Source organism: Grus americana, chromosome 3 (assembly GCF_028858705.1).
Source record: "Grus americana isolate bGruAme1 chromosome 3, bGruAme1.mat, whole genome shotgun sequence".
NCBI lineage: Eukaryota > Metazoa > Chordata > Aves > Gruiformes > Gruidae > Grus > Grus americana.
In genome coordinates, this window is record NC_072854.1 from 32364917 (window position 1) to 32384671 (window position 19755).

At 38.1% G+C, this 19755-nt stretch overlaps 1 protein-coding gene across 2 annotated transcripts in view; it reads right to left on the bottom strand.

Moving 5' to 3' along the window:
• LMBRD1 (LMBR1 domain containing 1) overlaps positions 1–19755 on the bottom strand; it is an 83390-nt gene that overhangs the window by 41938 nt on the left and 21697 nt on the right. For both annotated transcript variants that reach the window (XM_054821105.1, XM_054821104.1), the window contains exons 6-7: positions 15841–15929; positions 12548–12621 (exon numbers count right to left, since the gene is read on the bottom strand). In XM_054821105.1, the coding sequence (XP_054677080.1) occupies positions 12548–12621; positions 15841–15929 (163 nt within the window). The remainder of the gene's footprint in view (positions 1–12547; positions 12622–15840; positions 15930–19755) is intronic.

Sequence of the window (19755 nt, forward strand, 5' to 3'; positions counted from 1 at the left end):
CTAATCAGCTTCATTGAAAACCCATTTTTCAGTAGGAAAAAGTAAATCTAAAAAGTTAAAACAACTTATTTTAGAGAAGATTTCCCTCTCCTGAATCTCCACGAGTGATCCATATAAGAGATCACCCCCTATCAGTTTAGCTTAAGGGCTGGAAAGCCAAACCCTAAAAGCTCACTACCAAGTACAAGTTAGAGGCATCATCCATGAGCAGCTATCTCATTCTGATTTGAGAGTCTGCCCACAGGCAATACTGATAATATTTCTGGATGCATTAAGTTCATATTTATACTTCACAGAAGTAGGTGGCCTTCTACTCTAAAGGAGAAGGGAAAAAAAACAGCAAAGCAACAGAAAACCCGGCTTACCTATCCTATAAAAAGCCAGCCTAAACAAAGCTTTAAGACTTTTTCCTTATTTGTTATTCATACAAGTGGTAGCTAGGCCTGAGCCAGGAATTTGCAAAGAAATCTGTCATCAGTAAGGCAGGAGCCTGTAACTCACATGTAAGCAACAATTAGTTCAATACCATTTCTGCAGCATCAGTAAGCACTGAAAAACAGTGAGAAGCGTATTCAAAGCTGTTCTCTCAGCACACCACTGAACCCAAATATACTCTGTGCTCCAGACAGAGCACTACAATACCTCGATAGAGATTACATGAGCGTTGCTTCCTGCCTGCTTAGCCTTCACTCCTCTTGTGTCCCTTTCCTTTCCATCCTGCCTACGGCAGATCCAGCTATTCTACTGTCATTCCACAGTTAACCTTGAGAAGGAAGAGTTGCTGTTCTGATCCTTTGGTCTCTTGCAGACTCAGCATCTTACAACACTGCAGACTTGCCAAATTCATACAGCCCATGGCCACATAAGGGAACAGTCTTCCTTATTAGTTGGCCAGTATGTTAATAGTCACTCATAAGCAGAGGACAGCAAACAAGTGAAGTTGAGACAAGTTGTAAAATCACACTTTACAGAAACTGCAGCAAGCAACTATGTCAGGGATAAACCTGAGTATTAAAGATCCAGAAAGGTTTTCCACTGGGAACCATAACTGCTAGTTTAACATTTTTAAATTGCACAAGCTACCAAAGAGTTCCACTGAAAAGGGTATATTAAGGTGGGAACATCTAATAATCAATGAGATCAGCCATAAGCACACAGATCAGTCATGAGGAACACAGAAAAAAACACATTGAAATTAATAAAGCAAATGCCTTTAGGAAAAAGTTAAATGAGTTAAAGCTCACTTCAAACACCTACTGCAAAAAGCCTGAAGCCATCAGGCATTACAGTTTAACTAGAAGCTGATTATGTTTCACTTCCTACATATGAAATGTTCAGCTAATAAGATATGGCCTAATGATTAACTTGCAGCCCAAGCAGGATAATCTCATCTTGTTAGAGATCAAACAGAACAGTTAAGTTGTTTCTGATCAGTTTGGTACACAACCAGCACTGTAGTTGAAGGTAGTTTATCAACTTTTTCTGGTTAAAGAATTAAACTTGTTATTTCAAGAAATTATCAGAAAGTACTTGTGTAGCATAGCAGAAAGATTCCCCATTCTATTTATTTTCAGAGATCCATATATCAAGCAGATGTAGTTTCTAAGTGCTATCACTGAGGTGTTTTAAAAGGTGTATATATAATCTTGTGCAAAAAGTGTAGAAAGTGCTGACAAACATTTCTTGCATAGCACTGCCCTCTAGTGAAGTCACATGAAACAGCCAAATAAAAAAAGATTGAGAACTCCACCACTGTATAAAAGACATAAGAAGAAATTCTCACAACTTTCAATATACATATATTCAAATTCCTTTTTTTTTTTTTACAACAGTTTGTTTCAAGCCTTCACCTGGAAGTGTGACCATGAAAGACAAAATGTTCCATTCTACCAACTAGACGGTGATCAAAAAATGCATCTATTCAAGTTAAAAACCAGCTAAACTCTAGTTTTGGATATGCACTGCTTTTAAGAAATAAGTCAAGTACATGTTAGTTTCACTATAAATGTCCCAATGTCCACAAACCTCTCTCCATTTCAAGAATATTTTGGTACAGAAAAGATTTTTCTATATTCATAGCCTAATTAGTTTTTTATTTGAATTATGTTAAGCACGAGGGAAGTCACATTATGGTATCTTCTATCCCTCATAGCAATTGATAAGAGTTCAGTTGCCTACACTGAGCACTATTTCATGGATACATTGTCAGCATTGCTTCTGACAGAGCAAGTAAGCTAGTCCAGTTAAGTAGTCTCAAGTGTGGTGAGCTTTCACATCATACCAATACAGGCAATACTTTAAGAGGAATTAGGATTCCACCTTTCTTGAAACTGTACCTTTCTTCTCTGTGCACCTAGACTGCACAGTTTTCTTGAAAAGTTCTCATTCTAGAAGTATAGTCATCTACTTTCTCACATTAACAAAATTCGTCTCTATCTATGGCTATCTACACATACTACCATGCTAAAGATAAAACTGGAATTCAAGAATCTTATTTCCAGACCACCATTAAGCAGCCACACAGTGACAGTGGTTCACACGTCCTCCCTAAATTGTGAAGGGTAAAGAAGAAAGCCTCCTAAATCTATCTGAAGATGGCAGACCATCTCATGGACATAGGGTTTTGCTTTTGTTTTATGCATTTTTGGTGTGTTTTTTTAAAACTCATGTCATATAGCTTGACAAATCATTCAATATGTTAACCAGTAAAATCTCAGTTCTTTCATGGGAAGTTTTAGCATCCTATCTTCAGTGGCTATGAGAGCACATACATTTAATATCATTGCTATAAGAAGTCTCAAAGGATGGAACAGACCAACCAAAATGAACTGGTACGTTCAGTATGGCATATCTTGTACCATCTGTTGTACACAACATGAACAGTGCATTGAGTACTTGTTTATCCATTTCTTTAACATTCATCACTATAGCATCTTACTACACATCTACCTTCACTTCTTATATTAATGTTTTCCCTTCACTACACAGATTCAAAGATTGTCTCACTTATTTGTCAATGTTTAAGTGGAGAAAATGCAGTGCAGGTTTGTAAGATGCAGAAACCAAGTATGACAGCCTCTACACTACAGTTCTACTACACACAGTGAACTTGTGCTTGCTGGACATATCATCTGTAAAGTTAACTCTGACTCAGGTGTAATACTGAACATAACTATTTTGCCCAGTTGCCACCATCTGCATTGTTCCATCAGACTTAGAAGAGCATTAACAACCAAAGAAAGATTAACATCCTTTACGAGCTGCAACTCTAAAAATCTCAAAGTACAAAACTATCATTGATCCAGCAGTTTAATATCTACAGTTCTCCAAGAGTGTAGTAGGAATCAGGCTGTTAAAACAAAGAACACTCAAACTGGTTTGTTATTTCAGTTATTTACTGCTTCAGGGAGAAGTGAACATAATCAAATCACAACATTGCCTTCATATTTAGGAATTGACATTGAAGTGATTAAGTGGTAATGACGATGAATGTTACTAACTTCTGGATTTCTCAATAACTGTTTGATGTCTACTTAAAAAGAAAATCAGTAGCAAACAAGTGCTTTTAAGGTTAGACAGATTATAGAAGGTTTTAATCTTTTTGGCTGTTAATAAAAATAAGTCAACTGCAAGAAGACTAAATCATACTGTGGACAAACATTAGGTGTGAAAAGGTCATTAAATTTGTCAGTAGAAAAACTGAGCTTGGTAACATCTTTCAGGATGGAGGGAAAAGGATCACTTTACAATTTCATAAGAAATCAAATAATGCTTATTAAATGTTTTGGAAAAATTACAGAGCCAATTATAATCATCCTTCAAGGACATGCTAAATGAAATGCACAAGATCACTCAAAAATTAATCTGCCTATCATTGTGTGATCAGTCCGTTATTCTGCCTTGAATTCAAATAGCAATCTGGAGCTGACAACAACTATTGTATTAATACCTAAGGCAATGTAAAACCATTTCAATGCAAAATACATTAATGAAAGAATAGATGCAAACTACATCATCTGTGAAACTGTTTCAAACACAGCACTGCAGTCCTAATTTATCATTTTCTTGTTATATTCCACATTTATAGACATAGAAAGCTGTCAGTATAAATCATCAAGGTCATGAATTTGCAGAGCCCCCCTGAGGATCACTTGTTCACATTTCTTACAAAACAATTTTAAATATTAACTGCTGTACTTTGGTATTATGCATTACATAATGCCAAAACAGTAGACCTTGTGTTATTAAAGCTTTTAAACAGAAAAGTAACTACCAGTTCAAGATTATGTTGAAAATTAAGCCACACCAAGAAATAAGTTTAAACAGTGTTACTCATTTAAACATTGCATGTATTTGAGTAAAATGACATCTATGTTTATGCTCGTCAGTAATATTAACATATCTATCACATGAACATTTGTAGGCTTCATCTACACTTTTGATAAAGCCACTGTATTATTATTTCCCCTTAACAAGTGAAAAATTTAGAACAGATCTTCCCTCATTGCATCTTTCCCTTCCCAGTCTTCTTGACGTTAATTGACACTTTGGAAGAGACTATTCTTCAGTGTATTCAGCAAGGAAATGTAACATGAAGTGTGAATTTTAGTATTATATTGTAGAAGAACATGCTAATAAGGATCAGCTCCAAGTTAGTCACAAGAAACGTAACTGCAGCTACTGCAGCTAAAACACCCACTTTTGTGTTTTTACATCTATTCACAAAAGCATGCAAGTTTAAAAAAAACTTGTTTGTACAAGAAGCAAAGTTACAAAATTATCAAAGTAGTAATGTGTGTTGCTTGGATTAAGAGTTAAGTGTTTGCTTTGGGGTTTTTTTTGTGGTGGGTTGGGTTTTTTCGCCCAGAATAAGTACATTCTCCCCTCCACTTACACAAGGAGCTTCTGAGAAGTGCCACCTACCAAACTATTTAAAAGTTATTACTATCTTCTAACATAGATTAGTCTTGCAAGAGGTAGTAGCTACTAAAACGTAGAACTACCTACTTTTCTAAAGATACTGCATACTGTTTTTCAAAGTGCCCACTGCATGTTTTTTTAAATTTTAGTTTTACTGAGGTAAATAAATAAGAAGAATCTAAAAAATCATTTTCTCACAAAGTAACAGCAGTGATGGAACAAAATGTTATCCAACATAAATTAAATGAGGTTATAACAGTAAAACCAGTATTGTGGAATTAAATTAATCCAACAAAGAACCAATCTTATTGTCAAACACTGTCCCCTCAAGCTTTTCATAGGCAGAGAGGACATCTCACACCACAAGGTACACAACATTAAGTGCCACCCATCCCACTAAATCCTGCAGGTCCACATCGCAGACAGACTGCAGAACCCCTGAAGTTCAAAGGGACCTCTGGAGGTCATCTGGTCCAACTAGAGCTACTTGTCCAGGACCATGTCCATATGGCTGAATATCTCCAAGGAGAAAGACTCCACAGTTTGAGCTACCTGTGCCAGTGATCAGTCACCCTCAGTGAGAAAAAGTTTCCTGATGTCCAAAGGGAACCTCCCACGTTTGTGCCTTTGCCTCTAGTCCCGTCACTGGGCACCACTAAAAAAAGCACAGCTCCATACTCTTTGTACTCTCCCTTCAGTTATTTGTACGCATTGGTAAGATTTCCCCTGAGCCACTTTCTTCTCTAGGCATAACAGTGCTAGCTCGCACCTTTCCTCATAGGAGGTAAGTCCCTTAGTCATCTTCATGGGCCTTCACTGGATCCCCTCCTGTAGATCCATCTCTCATACTGAGGAGCCCAGAACTGGACACAGCACTCCAGGTGTGGCCTCACCAGGGCTGACTAGAGGGGAAGGATCATCAACCACCTGCTGGCAGCATTCCTCCTAATGCAGCCCAGGATACCATATTAGCCTTCTTTGCAGTAAGGGCACATTGCTGGCTCAGTTAACTTGGTGTCCACCAGAACCCCCAGGTCCTCTTCAAAGCTCCTTTCCTGCTGGGTGGTCCTTTGCATATATTGGTGCCTGGGTTTCTTCCTCCCCAGCTGCAGGACTTCACACTTCCCCTTGCTGAACTTCATGAGGTTCCCATCATCCCATTTCTTCATCTTGTCAAGGTCCCTTGGGATGGCAGCACAACCCTCTGGAGTATCAGCCACTCCTCCCAGTTTTGTGCCACCTGCAAGTTTGCTGAGGGTACACTCTGTCCCATCATCCTGTTCATTAATGAAGATGTTGAACAGGACTGGACCCAGTATTGACACCCCTGGCGTACACCATTAGTGACTGGCCTCCAACTAGACTTCATGCCACTGATCATCTGCTGGGCCCAGACATTCAGCCAGTTTTCAGTCCACCTCACTGTCTGCTCATCCAGCCTATATTTCATAAGCTTCTCTGAGGATCTTACGGGAGACCCTCATCATGGGCCAGGTTTGGCTTCCCAATGGGAATGTGGAAAAGGTACACTGACAAGAGATGTTGGCATGTTATATTATAATAGTGTGTCAAGAGCTGAAGGCTGAAATGGGAAGCATTACTCTGAAAACAGTTTAGTTTAAAAGTGTCCTTCAGAATACAACTTTTGAACCTTCAAGAGTTAAGTGCTATACATATCTGCCCATAAACTTGCTTTCACAATTTCAATTTACTTTTTAAAAGGTGGTACTGTAGCAATATGAATAAAATATAGGAAAATTACTCACCTAAACTGTTATAATAAATTTCAAACAATCATGCTCTTAAAATAGTATTCTGCTTTACCACATGTCTAATCAATTTTTTTTTGGTCCTAATCTGTAAGTTTGCTATACTCCATAAAAATTTAAGTTCTTGGAAAATTTAGACAATTCAGTTCTGTGCCCATCTCCTAATAAAACAAGTACCTTAGGAAGAAAACCTGCTCACTGGAAGGGCTATAGCAAAACAAACAAAGCTAACAGAACAAAAGATTATAGGGCAAATGTAAGAGGCAATATGAGAATTTACTGTTAGGGATTTTTTTAATAAGGTGAGAGACTTGTCAAATATAACCAAGCCATCTGCTCTAGCTTATCGTTATAGACTATCTTCAAAACATTTATGCCTCATGCTAGACACCTTTCATTTCCCTTTGTAATCAAGTGCTAGAGAAGTTCTGTTTTTCCTATAGAAGGCTAGCACTACTGAAAAAGGTTCAGACTCAGACCACACAGCCAGGCACTGTTACAAGGTCCAGAGAAGCCACAGTTGCCACATTCTGCAGGACTCTCCCAAATGTCATCACATGGAAAACTAAACAGAACAAGTCAATTTATTTTCCACTTAACCACGGCATTAAGATCTTCTTTAAACACTCCTTTTACTTCTCCTCAATCATCTTCCCTGCATCTCATTCCTATTCTCATTTGAATGACATAGTGTTAAAAATGCCATAAAACAATTAATTTGCTCCTTTATTCAAGTGTTAGCTGTTGACTCCTGAAGCTATTTCATAGCAAGCGTAAAAGTTGAATTCAAATCTAATTCTTCCAATAACTCTTGCTTTTAACCAAGAGCTTCTGCAAAAACATAATCCATCTTCTGTATTAGGTCATCACTGAAAACTTTCAGGAAGTCCTGACCTTCCCTGGGAGAAGCAGCTTTTACATTAACTCTACGCTGGCCATTTCTGTGTTAGTACCCTCTCAGTGATCTACCTTCAGGTATGAGATGCTTTCAGGTTCAATATGTATTACTAATCCCTTGCCAAATTTATTACTAGTATTGCACAGAAATTGAGGAATCAGGAATTTCATACCAAGTAAGTTTTATTTCTTTACCATCTTCAGCTTTATAGCGTACTTCATGCTAGCCCATTCAGAAGCTGGTGAGAAGCTCACAACTCAACAGCAAAATTCCTCAAACAAGAAAAGCTCTTCTCTGTATGTATCACTAGGTCAAGTTTAATGAACTGATTTTGATGTCTGAAGCCACAGAAAGTGAAAGCCAGCAAGCTAATACAATGACAACCACAAATTGTAGTGTTATCTACCTATCATACTCATTAACAAAGTCCTCAGCTGTCAGCAACTTTGGTCCAGCATGACGCTTCAATTTGTGTTTTCCCCCACCCACCTCCTATCCCCCCAAAAAACCCATACCAAACATTACAATATTGTGTGGCCTGATAAGAAGCCTGTTCCTTGTTGCATGAGTGGCTCACCACATACTTCACAGTAATACATTAATTTAACCTGGGCCTTGAGAGAGACCCAGAACACTGGATCAATACTGATGGTACTCCTTAAAAAAAAATAGATTTTTTAACTAGATTAGTCAATGGGGTAAATTTGTTAGTTCCATAATTTAAACTGTAGCCATTCACAATCTAAAGAACATCACCCCCCCTGCATCCCTCCTCCTGCGGAAGCAGGAGAATATGCTTTCATAGAGAAAGCCTAGGAGCATACACATGCAGTGAGCTTTTGCTCTCAGTATCTACTCAAATTCAAGACTGCTTGCTGCCAGTGCCAAAGCCTCTTTTTCTCCCAAACTTCTCACAGTATTGTATATTACCACAATGCAGAAATGCAATTTTAGAACAGCCATAATCTAATTCTTCACACTGAAGGCTACACAAAACAGTACTGTTAACATACATCTGACTAATTGTAGAATGGCTAAATTGTACTCCAAAAGACACAAATAGAATCACTTGATTCATCTTTTTCATGGTACTCCTCCATAAATAACAGTTTAAAATGAAATCAGTCAACAATACAATTGCAACACTGGTGCAGTGGAACAGACTGAGGATATTCAAAAGTCAGGGGAACATCAAAAAATTCAGTTATGTCTGTACTACAAATCCTCAACTCTTAACTAGTATAAACCAAAGATCTGAGATCACCTCTGTTCAGAAACAAGGTAACTCAAATACCACACATTTGTCCCTATCTATTCTCTCTACCTTTTTTTCCATAATCTGCTAAGCATTTGTGGAAAATTTTGAAGTAGGTATCTTTGTTCTTGTGTTCACCCTTATATAAAGGCTTTCTTTTTGTGCTTAAAAAAATCTACCACCAATTATCAAACAGTGGTTTGATGACTATGCTCAAAAGGCCTCCCACCCTTAGAAACTGGGACAAATAATTTGATAGGCATGCAGAAGGCTGGCTGAAAAAGTACAGAAGCCTAACTACTTGTCAGATGTCTGAAGTCAGAGGCAAGTGTTACAGACAATGCCTCCCAGACTTGCCTGTGCACTAACACTTTTGTTTTATCTAGAGGTGATTTTTTTTTTTTTAATATAAGACTATTTGCTGTGTTAGCAAAAAAATCAGCAACACAAAGTGGGAAGTTGCCAAGAGAAAGACAGTTACTCCTTCCAGAATCACACTTCTCCTCCCAAGTGGAGGGAAGGGAGTAATCCAAACTGGTAGAGACTGAGAAGCTCTACTCTGGGCCACCCTCTCCCTGAGGCTTAGGGAAGTGTGACAGCCCAGGAACTTTTCACTGCTGAAGTAACTTCTGCATTAAGTCATACCACTGGGAAAAACCCAGCCCATAATATAAACTGGAATGCAGGTATTTGGCATCCACATGCTGTCAAGGTCACACTTGCAATTCACTCAGACTATGAGAACAGCACTGCTCATGCTGTCATGCTCTTACAGGTGGAAATTGCTTACATACGGAAGACTGACCATCACTGGCAGTGCGCAAAGTGTTGTGAAAGCACTACAGCATAAAAAAGAATCTATTCTGCTCCAACTTTGAGCGCACAGACCTTCTAACAAGTGGGTTGCACTCTGACACATTTGTACCTCAGTCTACCCATGTATCAAAGCCAGCTCACTGTTCCAGCATTAAATCCTATGATTGCCTGCAAACAATGACAAAACACACTCATATTAGAGGTGGACAACAACCACCTCCTCTGTGAGCTCATCCCAAAAACTTCTGTGAAATAACTCCTCCATTTCTCCCACCCTGCCCTAACACCTAACGTAAAAAAAGTATAGTTTCGGAAGGATCAAATACAGCAGTCAAACCCAAAGTAAATAGTAATTCCATGCTCCAGGCATTTGCATGGATAGCTCAGTTGAAGTTTTCAAAGCACCAAATTAGCCTAAAATCTTAGTAATTAAGGCATTCAGAGAAGATTATTTTAGTTCTTATGCTTGATGTTTCACCTCATTTACCACCCAGTATTTCTGCAAGTCCTAAATACAGTAAGACTAAGGCAACAGCACAGAAGACAGAGGTATTGTCTTCATCTGAGAAACCACATAGACAGCACACTGAAGTTATTGAACATTAAACGGAAGTCACACTTTTCCAGGTTCAGCTAGTTTTGAGGACAGAAATGTACTGTGATACTCAGCTGAAGAGTGCCTACAACCAATCTGTGCTCAAAAATATATAGGGAAATAACATTGGAAGTAGGCAATATTAGCAGTAAATTAAAAAACCTCCCAAATGCTACCTTTTAAAATATTTTTTATATTTTTTTATGTTTTGTCAGCAATAAATTTGTGCTAAATAAAACAATCTTGCATTTTAGATGCTTATAGATGTTTACTAACAATTATAAATACATACTTGGGTAGCTGTTTGAAAACAGAGAGGATATTCTCCCAGTTAATGAGTTTGTTCTTAATGTTAGTCTCATGGAGGCTAAAAGAACACTATGTGCTCTGCAGTAAAGTAATTGAACAGGAGATTAATCTTTCCTTCCATAAGGGAAGGAAATTTAAAAGCTGACATGTTATTACAGGCTAAGCAAAGGTCTGGATCTTTTTTGACCAGCACGTGATCTAGATGTCAGCAATATAGCCTGAATGATTTAGTGACCCATGTCAGTCAGAAAAAGCTCAAAGTAATAAATTTTATGATTTGGGTCAAGTTAAAGCACTTAGTCAATGGGGTTGAGAGCAATTCAGCTCACCTGAGATACCTACTGCTGATCCACCAAATTGCTCTTCTACCTACTGCACAGAGCCTGGTAACCACCAAGCTGTCAGTATTCTGACACATCTAAGAACCTGTACTGAATTGCCTCCCATAATCCTGCTGTAACTTACACCTGCTGTAGTCCCTAGTATAAAGAGAGAAAATCATTAGCTGTTGTTGTTACTGAATTTAGATGCATTCAAGAATCTAAAGGTAGTATTTAGCTGGTACTTTAGCCCCGTACCCAGTTATGACTAAAACTCTTTCTTCGTATATCCTCCTTCTACAATAATTTTATCCATTTATCCTCTGCCTGACAAGTTAACTTAAAACATCTCATTGCTTAGCAATGCTTCAAAATAACTTATTGCATGAACTATTGTTATGGAACGACTTAGAATTCACTAGCAAAACTACATGGGAACAAATTTAATATTTTAGAGCCAGGGTGCAATGGAAGAGAAAGTTATTTTAGCTAGGACATGAGTAAGATTAAGACTTATCAGGAAAACACTTCTCATAAGTTTTAAAGCTTTGTCTGCAGTTATCTTAAGCTTTAAAGCTTCATCTTCGTTGCAAAATTTTACCTTGATGACAAGTTAATACATGTAGCATCACAAACAGGGTGATTATTCAGTGACTGAAGAAATAGAACAGATTGGAAAAGTCACAATATAAACATCAACTGTTGGCCAAAGCCAGTAAGTTAATGTTCCTTTCCTTTGTACATAAAAAGCAAGAGTCAAGCAGTTGAACACAGCATTAATCACGTGATTTACAATCAGTTACAGAACGAACACCCAAATCCTTCTGAGCTACACAAAGAACTGCAGTAGTTTACTTGCATGCTTAGGACTAACAAGAATATTCCCAAGGCTTCAGAAAACAAGCCTCTAAATTTCAAACTTTATTTCCTTTTAATTATTTAGCTATTCCTGATTTAAAGCACACATCACAGAAGATGCTGCAGATTCTTCATACCTAAAACTGAATCCTGACATACATAGATATTTACCCTTACTCAAATTGTAGAAATACAGAACTATGAAGCAATGCTCTGTTAAAGACGCTGCTTTTTCATTTATTGAATGAAGATCAGCCTTTTACAAAGAGACAGTTATGACAGAGTACATTTTGCATACTACTTTACAACACAAGTAATTCTGCCAGACTTTTCATGGTAAAGCTCCACAGAGATTAAAACATCAATGTAGAAAAGTTGTAGTAAAGGTTATATTCAGTATTATAGACTGACCAGACCAAGTCTAGGTTATGCTGTAGTTCAATGACTAAAAAAAGTAGTATTTAGTTCTCCACTGCTGGATGGAGAGAGAGACAGAGTCTTAAAAACAGGAAGAGCCAGTGAATGTGTTACAAGCCATAAGGAATAACGTGACCTCCACTTGCAGAAACACATGGAAATTAAGTCTGATCTGTGCTCAAGTACTGAAACAGTGGTTCTTAACACTTGCAGTAAAAAGGTATTCCTTTCATTCTAAGAACTTAGAAGTAGTGTTTCAAACCATGAAAATCCCAAATTAGAAGACACTACTGAAGCTATTTAGCATTATGACAGTTTTCCATCCAGGTATAGCCCATGATAACTGCAAGTATCATGAAGGTAAAGAGCTGAAACATTTACATAACTTACCGTGTAAGTGATAGCTGCCAACATTCCAATCACAGTCAAGGAACTAATGGAAAATGAAAGGGCAGTCAAGCCATCTGCAAAGAAAAAAAAGCCTGTTGAAAATTCCTGCAGTAGGGGTATAAGAACACTTCTTCCTGAATTGGTTTCCTGAAGATATTTAAGTTCATTAGATTGAAGAAAAAATTGAGACATAGTTACCAGCCACAACAATTCAGATGAAAAATTCACCTAGCATAGGTTTTTGTCAGCAGTACCTATTCCTCCAACACAGCAAGAAGCAGGACAGCCTTCTTGCCTTTGCTACAAGTTCAGATGTTGCATTCAGTCAAGTGGTTGACTAGCCACTATGAACTTGCTCCCACAGCTGCCTAATGCCTCTTCAAGACTTATTTCTGGCCTCCACAGGGCACTGTGGTATTTTTCACAATTTACACATGCAGTCTGGATGGTTCATCTTTATTTTGTTTGTTATCACTTGATTTCTCATAATAAAGCACTACTCAGAGAATCAGGGAAGCATGGAACCTTCAAACAACCAAACAAGCCAAACTGCAGGCCTCAGCTTCACTCAGACCACATACCTCCAGATGTACCAACTGGAAAAAAGGTCAGGGGACTAAGGAGTTACTGTAGCCTTACTATCATTCTAGTAATGGACAGGAGAAGAAAAGCATTACCAAACTCATCCCCAGAGGCATCAAACTCCCTGAATCCTCCTGCCTAGTTTCTCACAATAGCCTCACTAACTTCACTGCACAGGACACATGGCAAGCTTTTTGTTGAATAGCAGCATGGAAACTTACACTAGCTATTATAGAAATTAAGCAATCAATTTCACATTTGTACCCAGTCATAACAACTGAGCTACTATTCAGTGTTCTCCTCTAAGTCCTCCCTCTCCTTCTAATTAATTCAACTATTTAGACTACAATAACTTTTATTCCTGCTCACACAGAATTATTAGCCTGTTTCTATTCATTAGTTGGTTTCCATTCTTTTTTCCTGAACACAGCGTCAAGCATTCACAAACTGAGAAATCCTGCTATAGTCATCCTCTACAAGAAGCTGCATCTTTCTTCTGACAAACCCTACAGGCCTCCCTCCAGAAAAAACCCTGAAGACTAATAGAATAGCACAACCACATCAACCTCACAGCTCAAATCTTTCCTTTGCTATTTTTGTTAGGTGAAAACTTTATGCATGTTCTGAAATTTGGAGGGAGAAGGGGAACCCACGCACACAAGTGAACCCCTATTTCTAATGTATCACACAATGTACTTAAACACCTATTTGATGATCCTCCTATACATGTGTTTGAAACCAACATTTAATATCCATTTAAAAAATCTGAACTATGTTCAACGGAACATTAAGAAACTAACTGGCTGAAAAATTGATAATTGTATACCAGAAGCATATTATCAGGCTCTGCCTCATTGGATGAATTTGCATTCCTTTTGTAATCCCACTACAAACTGAATGGACATAGAACAAACATCCAAAATTAAGATCTTTGAGTTAACTGCGGAAAGACAAAGGAAAAAGATAAGTTAATATAAAAACAGGACAACAGGTACAAGTAAAGACAACAGGCAAGAATTTTGTCCTCATTTATCCAGCATTTAGAACAATACTGACCAGGGACTTGCTGGCTGTGGAGTAGCTCTACAAAAACCCGGGGTGGGGGGGAAGGGGTGGGTCGTGGCAGACAGCAAACAGAAGATAAGCCAGCAGTGTGCCCTGACAGCACAGAAGTCCAACAGCATCCTGGGCTGTATCAACAAGAGCATGCCTATTATAAAGGCAAGGGACCATACAGGAAATACTACAATCAGTTTTGAGGCCCCCACTTCAGGTAGCGTTGATAAGTCTAAGTTAAGGGGACAGCTAAGCTGGTCAGAGGTTGGAGCACATGCCAGGCAGAGAAGTTGAGACAGGCTTCTTCAGCCTGGAGCTGGGAAGGCTTGGAGACCTAATATAGCCTGCCTGCTCATCAAAGAGCTAGAGCCCAGGCTCTTCAGTGGTGCCTAGTAGTTGAGTGCAAGGCAATAGGTAACAAGTGCATATACCCATACTGCATAAAAGGAGAAATTTTACCATGAAATAAAATATTCTCCATCCTTAGGGGTTTTTCAAGGGCTGATAGAGCCCTGAGCAATCTGGTCTGACCTTACAGTTTCCTTCTTTGTGCAGGAGATTGGACTAGATGACTAGAGGTCTCTTCAGTCTGAGCTATCCTATGAAATTAGAAGTCATAAGAGAATGCTAGTAGAATCAGAAATCAAAACCAGACTTCCACATACCAATCCAGCATCTTAATGATTAAACCTTCCTGGAAATAAACGTTAGCTATACTATACTTTCATAGCAAGGATATGTACAGAGCTGAATATTTAATTGACAGTCATATCAAGGTAGCCTAGAAAAGTTAGCTTACATCTCAGCTCAATTACTGTCACCACCTGCATAAACAGTTTAAGAAGCATTTTCTATGCTCTCAGTTAGAATCTTTGTGAAGCAAGAGGAAGACAAACAAGCAGACAGCCAAAGTTATAAAAAAGGCCTTGGATTCCCAATCTCCTATGCTTGCAAGCACAGCTTACAGCACAGTACATATTATGATGAAAGACACTGCAAAGATATCAAAGGGAACAAGAGCTTTAGGCACGTAAGTGGCAAGAGAAAGACAAGGCAAAGCATGGGCCTATTGCTGAGTGCGACAGGGGCCCTGGTGACACAGGATATGGAAAAGTCTGAGGTATTGAATGCCTTCTTTGCCTCAGTCTTTCAACAGCAAGACAAGACTTCAGGAAACCCAGGCCCGAGAGACTAGGGGGAAAGGCTGGAAGGAAGATGTACCCTCGGTAGAAGATGATCAGGTTAGAGACTACTTAGCAAACTGGACGTACAATGTTGATGCACCCTGAAGGGATATAACAAGTGCTGACAGAGTTAGCAAGTATCATTGCAGGGAACTTTTAGTCAGTACAAAATTTCTAGAATCATGGAATGGTAGGGGTTGGAAAGGACCTCTGGAGATCATCTAATCCAACCCCCCTGCTAAAGCAGGATCACCTAGTCTCCTCTCTATACTTTAAAGACTGTTCTGATACTTCTTTTGTCTGAACTGAAAGAGAACAATCTTACTGCAAAGATTTAGTGTAGGTGAGCAGTTAGAATCAAGTTAGAAGACTGTCACTGTCAAAGTTAGCTTTCTTGTTCGGTCAATGATGAGTAAGCCACAATAAGTTTGTAGCAAGTTATGCAAGTCTCAGAGCAAATCTCAAACTTACGACTGCTTCCAAATTCTTCAAACAGGAGCTTCACTTTCTCCCACTCTGTGGAATTCTTCTTGTTGGGAATATCCAAAGGAACAAAAGCACTGTAACAAAGCAAAAAAGTCATCTCACTCTCATTAGTCAAATATCAAAAGAATTCTACTTCTAAGTTAAGAAAATAGAAATTCATTTATTCCTAAAAATTGTATAACATTAGGTTTAAAAAATTCTGAAGGCAACTTTTCATTTTATTCACATTCCCCTCAAATGCAGTATTTTGCTCAGGAGAGTATGTGTGCACATCAGGTCTGAGGTCAATGAACAACTGATTTTCTATTTACCAGTCCTAACAGAGGTAACAACCCTATATTCAAGCATCATTAAAAGATGTATTAATCTGATTTACTATCCTGGTTTGACTCATATGTCAAGGACTAAAAGAGACTTTAAGCATCAATTGAGACAAATTCTCTTATAAATCCACACTTTTGGAAGCTAGAATAAAACAATTAATCACTCCCACACCAAGCTTTAATTAAAGCTTAAAGGGATATGCTTATCTTCCGTTATTACAGCTAAAATAACAAGTCTGCTGCATTGCATTCCTTGTTCTGTAGTTGGCCTGAAGAACTGAATAACAGAGAAGTTCACTAAATATTTTTGACCTTCATTGGAAGCAGATGCTAGCAAAGAGTGCTCAGAAGAATGTCAGGTAGAACAGTCCCCTAGCTGAAAGATTCCTGCTGTCAGTCTCCCCATCTAAAGTCCAACAATAACTCTTCAGCATTTCCATAGACAAAACAGCTAGTTTTTTAACACTAATACCTTGACACTAATCTGAAACAATAGCTTCCAAACATAAAACTGGATGCCTACAAGTCACAAGGAAGTCAGATTTGGAGGAAAACTTCTTAGGTGAAGAATGCAAGAACCCAAACCAAAGTCCATAAAGAACACTCACAAGTATCTTCTGGACTTTTGTAAGAAAGGGTACATATTTGCATCCCTGCCTCAAGTCCCAATAAACAAATAAAATATGCATCTTCCAGAAGTATGCCTCAAACTTCAAGTACAGAACATAAGCATGTTTCAAAAGTTAGTGCTAAACTGTGTGCACTTATCACATCAAAACCAAAACAGTACTCTGCAAACAAAGTTAAAATTTTTAAAATTAGAAACTTTTTAGAAATATGTTTTATTTTTAGCTGCTTGACTGTGCAAGAGATAGATTAAGGCTAGCATTTACTTCAGTAGATGCCTGCTTGCTGACTTTAGATTTAATAGTAAATCTTTCTGTACAATAGCATCCAGGCAAAATCAAGACACAGGTATTAAAACAAAATTAAGCAAAATTTCCGCTTATGAGATAGCAACACAAATAACTGCAGGTTTATTTGCTAAAAAGTAGTAAAATAGGAGACTCCAGGAAAGTAAGTGAGCTCAAGTCCTTTTATTTTAGCATCAGTATGCATTTGCTGTCTATAGACCACATGCAGGGAACAAATGAGATGGAAGAACATCTTAGGATATTTATAACTTACTTGCCTTCCCCACACTTCCAAGAGCAATAGGGTTAAAGTATTTTTTTTTTGCTGAGACTACCTAGAACCAGCATGTCAAAGGACACTAATCAGAGCAGAAGCCACAGTACCCATTATACAGTCTCTTCAGTCAGTACTCAGCTAAATCTTGACTTAAGGAGATTGGTATCTGGTTCTGCTCCTGCTCAAGTTCCATGCACCAAGGGTTTCAGAAAGGAACGCAACGCGGGAGCTATAAATTCACAAACTTTAGTCCCAAGCAAACAAGAATCTTATTTCCACTCCTGAACAGGGTTCTTCAATCAGTAGCAAACTAGCCAGAAGGCTAACTAGCCCACTTGAACAGATTTTTGGCTTCTAGTTTAACAAGTCACAAGATGAACAAGACAGTGTTAGGATGCCTAGCCACCTACAGACCTGCATCCCATCCACACTCCCAGAGTATCTTTAAAACACATCCCATCCATTGCACCAGCACAGCACACAGCACTTTAGGCCTATTCTTCATGCATGCTAAGCAAGAAGAAATTTGACAAAAGCCTTGGTTATTTTGTTATGTTGACTAAATGGTCAATGCAGCCTGAGGGCCATAGTAGCCATCAACAGAATGAGCAATTTCCATACTCAATAACTCCATTCATCTGTCATTACTGTGATGGAATACAAATCACTACACTGACAGCAAGTGAATAGAGTACAAGTACCAGTGCAGAGTTTTACAGGTGTAGCTGAGAATTCAGTTAATGCAAGCAGAGCAGCTCAGTTGTGATGTGATGTCTTACACTTAGAGTTCTGGACACAAATGAAATTATTAACTGCAGCAGTTTGCTTCTATTGTTAAAATTGCTATGCTGGTTAAAACGCATCCTGGGAATATTATGATTAAGATCTAGATCAATATCTAGGCTGCAGAACAAGGAAAGTAAATGCAAGACAAGCAGTTTAAAACTATTAACTTTTGGCAGGGCTAATAAAACACAGGCCTAGATGGGTCAAGTTTGATCCTTAAATCAAAGAGTGCCATTAACTGTCATCCTTAGGAAAATAATTTCTAACACTAGAATTAAACTCATTTCCTTAAAGTGAGTTCTGCTATAATTTGCATAATTATTTATAGGCTAATTAGACCTATATTCATAGCTTTTTAAAAACTAATGGTTCTAGAAAATTTAAGGTAACCAGTTTAATTCCAAACACTGGCAGTCAGGGAAGTATTCCTTTTAGAACCAAACATTTATTAGCCTCAAAATCAAATATTTTTAGTTCAAACCAGATTGCTGTATAAGGGCACTTTAATGCAGATTGTAGTATCTCAAGCCCCTTGGCTCCAGGACATGACATTTAGAGTAAATAAACTGTATACAAGGAAAGTAGATAATTTCTAAGAAGGGAAATACAAGTAAGTATTAGTTCCAAGTATCCCAGTATAAATCTGTCCTATACATTGCTTTTAATGATACTCTGCATCAAGTTATTTGTGTGCAGAGCATTTAAGTGTTATTCCAGACATGCACATTTTTGCCACAGCAACAGGGTTTGTAACAGACAACTACAGTAAGTGGTATAAATACTGCTTCTGCTAACAATTTAGACAATGGAATCCTGCTCATTGAGCTGTGCTATCAACTTAGAAAAAACTTTCAAAATCATCTGGCACAAAACAGATATATTTCCCAAAATAGTCACATAGATCTCTAATGGAACAAGGTAAACATCCAGGTAAGAATAAGATACTCAAACTTCAAGCTTAATTCAGCTTTTATGGTCTCTTTGAGGGCTGCTGCCCAGGAAAGCAATAGGGACTTCTTGTGTAGACCTATCTTTGAAGAAACCAAGCTATTTACTGACCTGTTTTAATTATACAGATTACTTGCTAAAATCAATCAGAACAGAGGTTGTCTTGGTATGAGACACTAGTCATGTAAGTACAAGAAGATAGACTATTTGCTAGGCACTTAACAGGAGATATTCCAGCCCCTCTGGCTCTTGTAACCTGTGTGCATGAGTATTCTAGTCCATCAAGCCTAGCCTCCTAAATAAATCTAGTGCATAAAATTCTAGTTGTTTTAATGTTGGTCTGATCCTGATCACCAGTGAGAAAATCTCCTGCTACTGCCAAGTATAGACAGTATTGCAAGACTGGTCTTCACTACCACATTCAGCTGAGCCCCTCATGTAGAAGCTTCAGCTCCAATACTCTTTCCTATCACACTGGGACTTCTAAGGCTGCTCCTTGCCCTCACTGTGCAGTTGATTAAATCTAAATACAGGTAACTTCTCCATAACAGTAAGTACATAAGCACTGAGACACCTGCTATTTTACATATATATAACTATCCTAGAACCAAAGTTTTTCTTCAGCACAGTCACCTCATTTGCTTCCTAAACT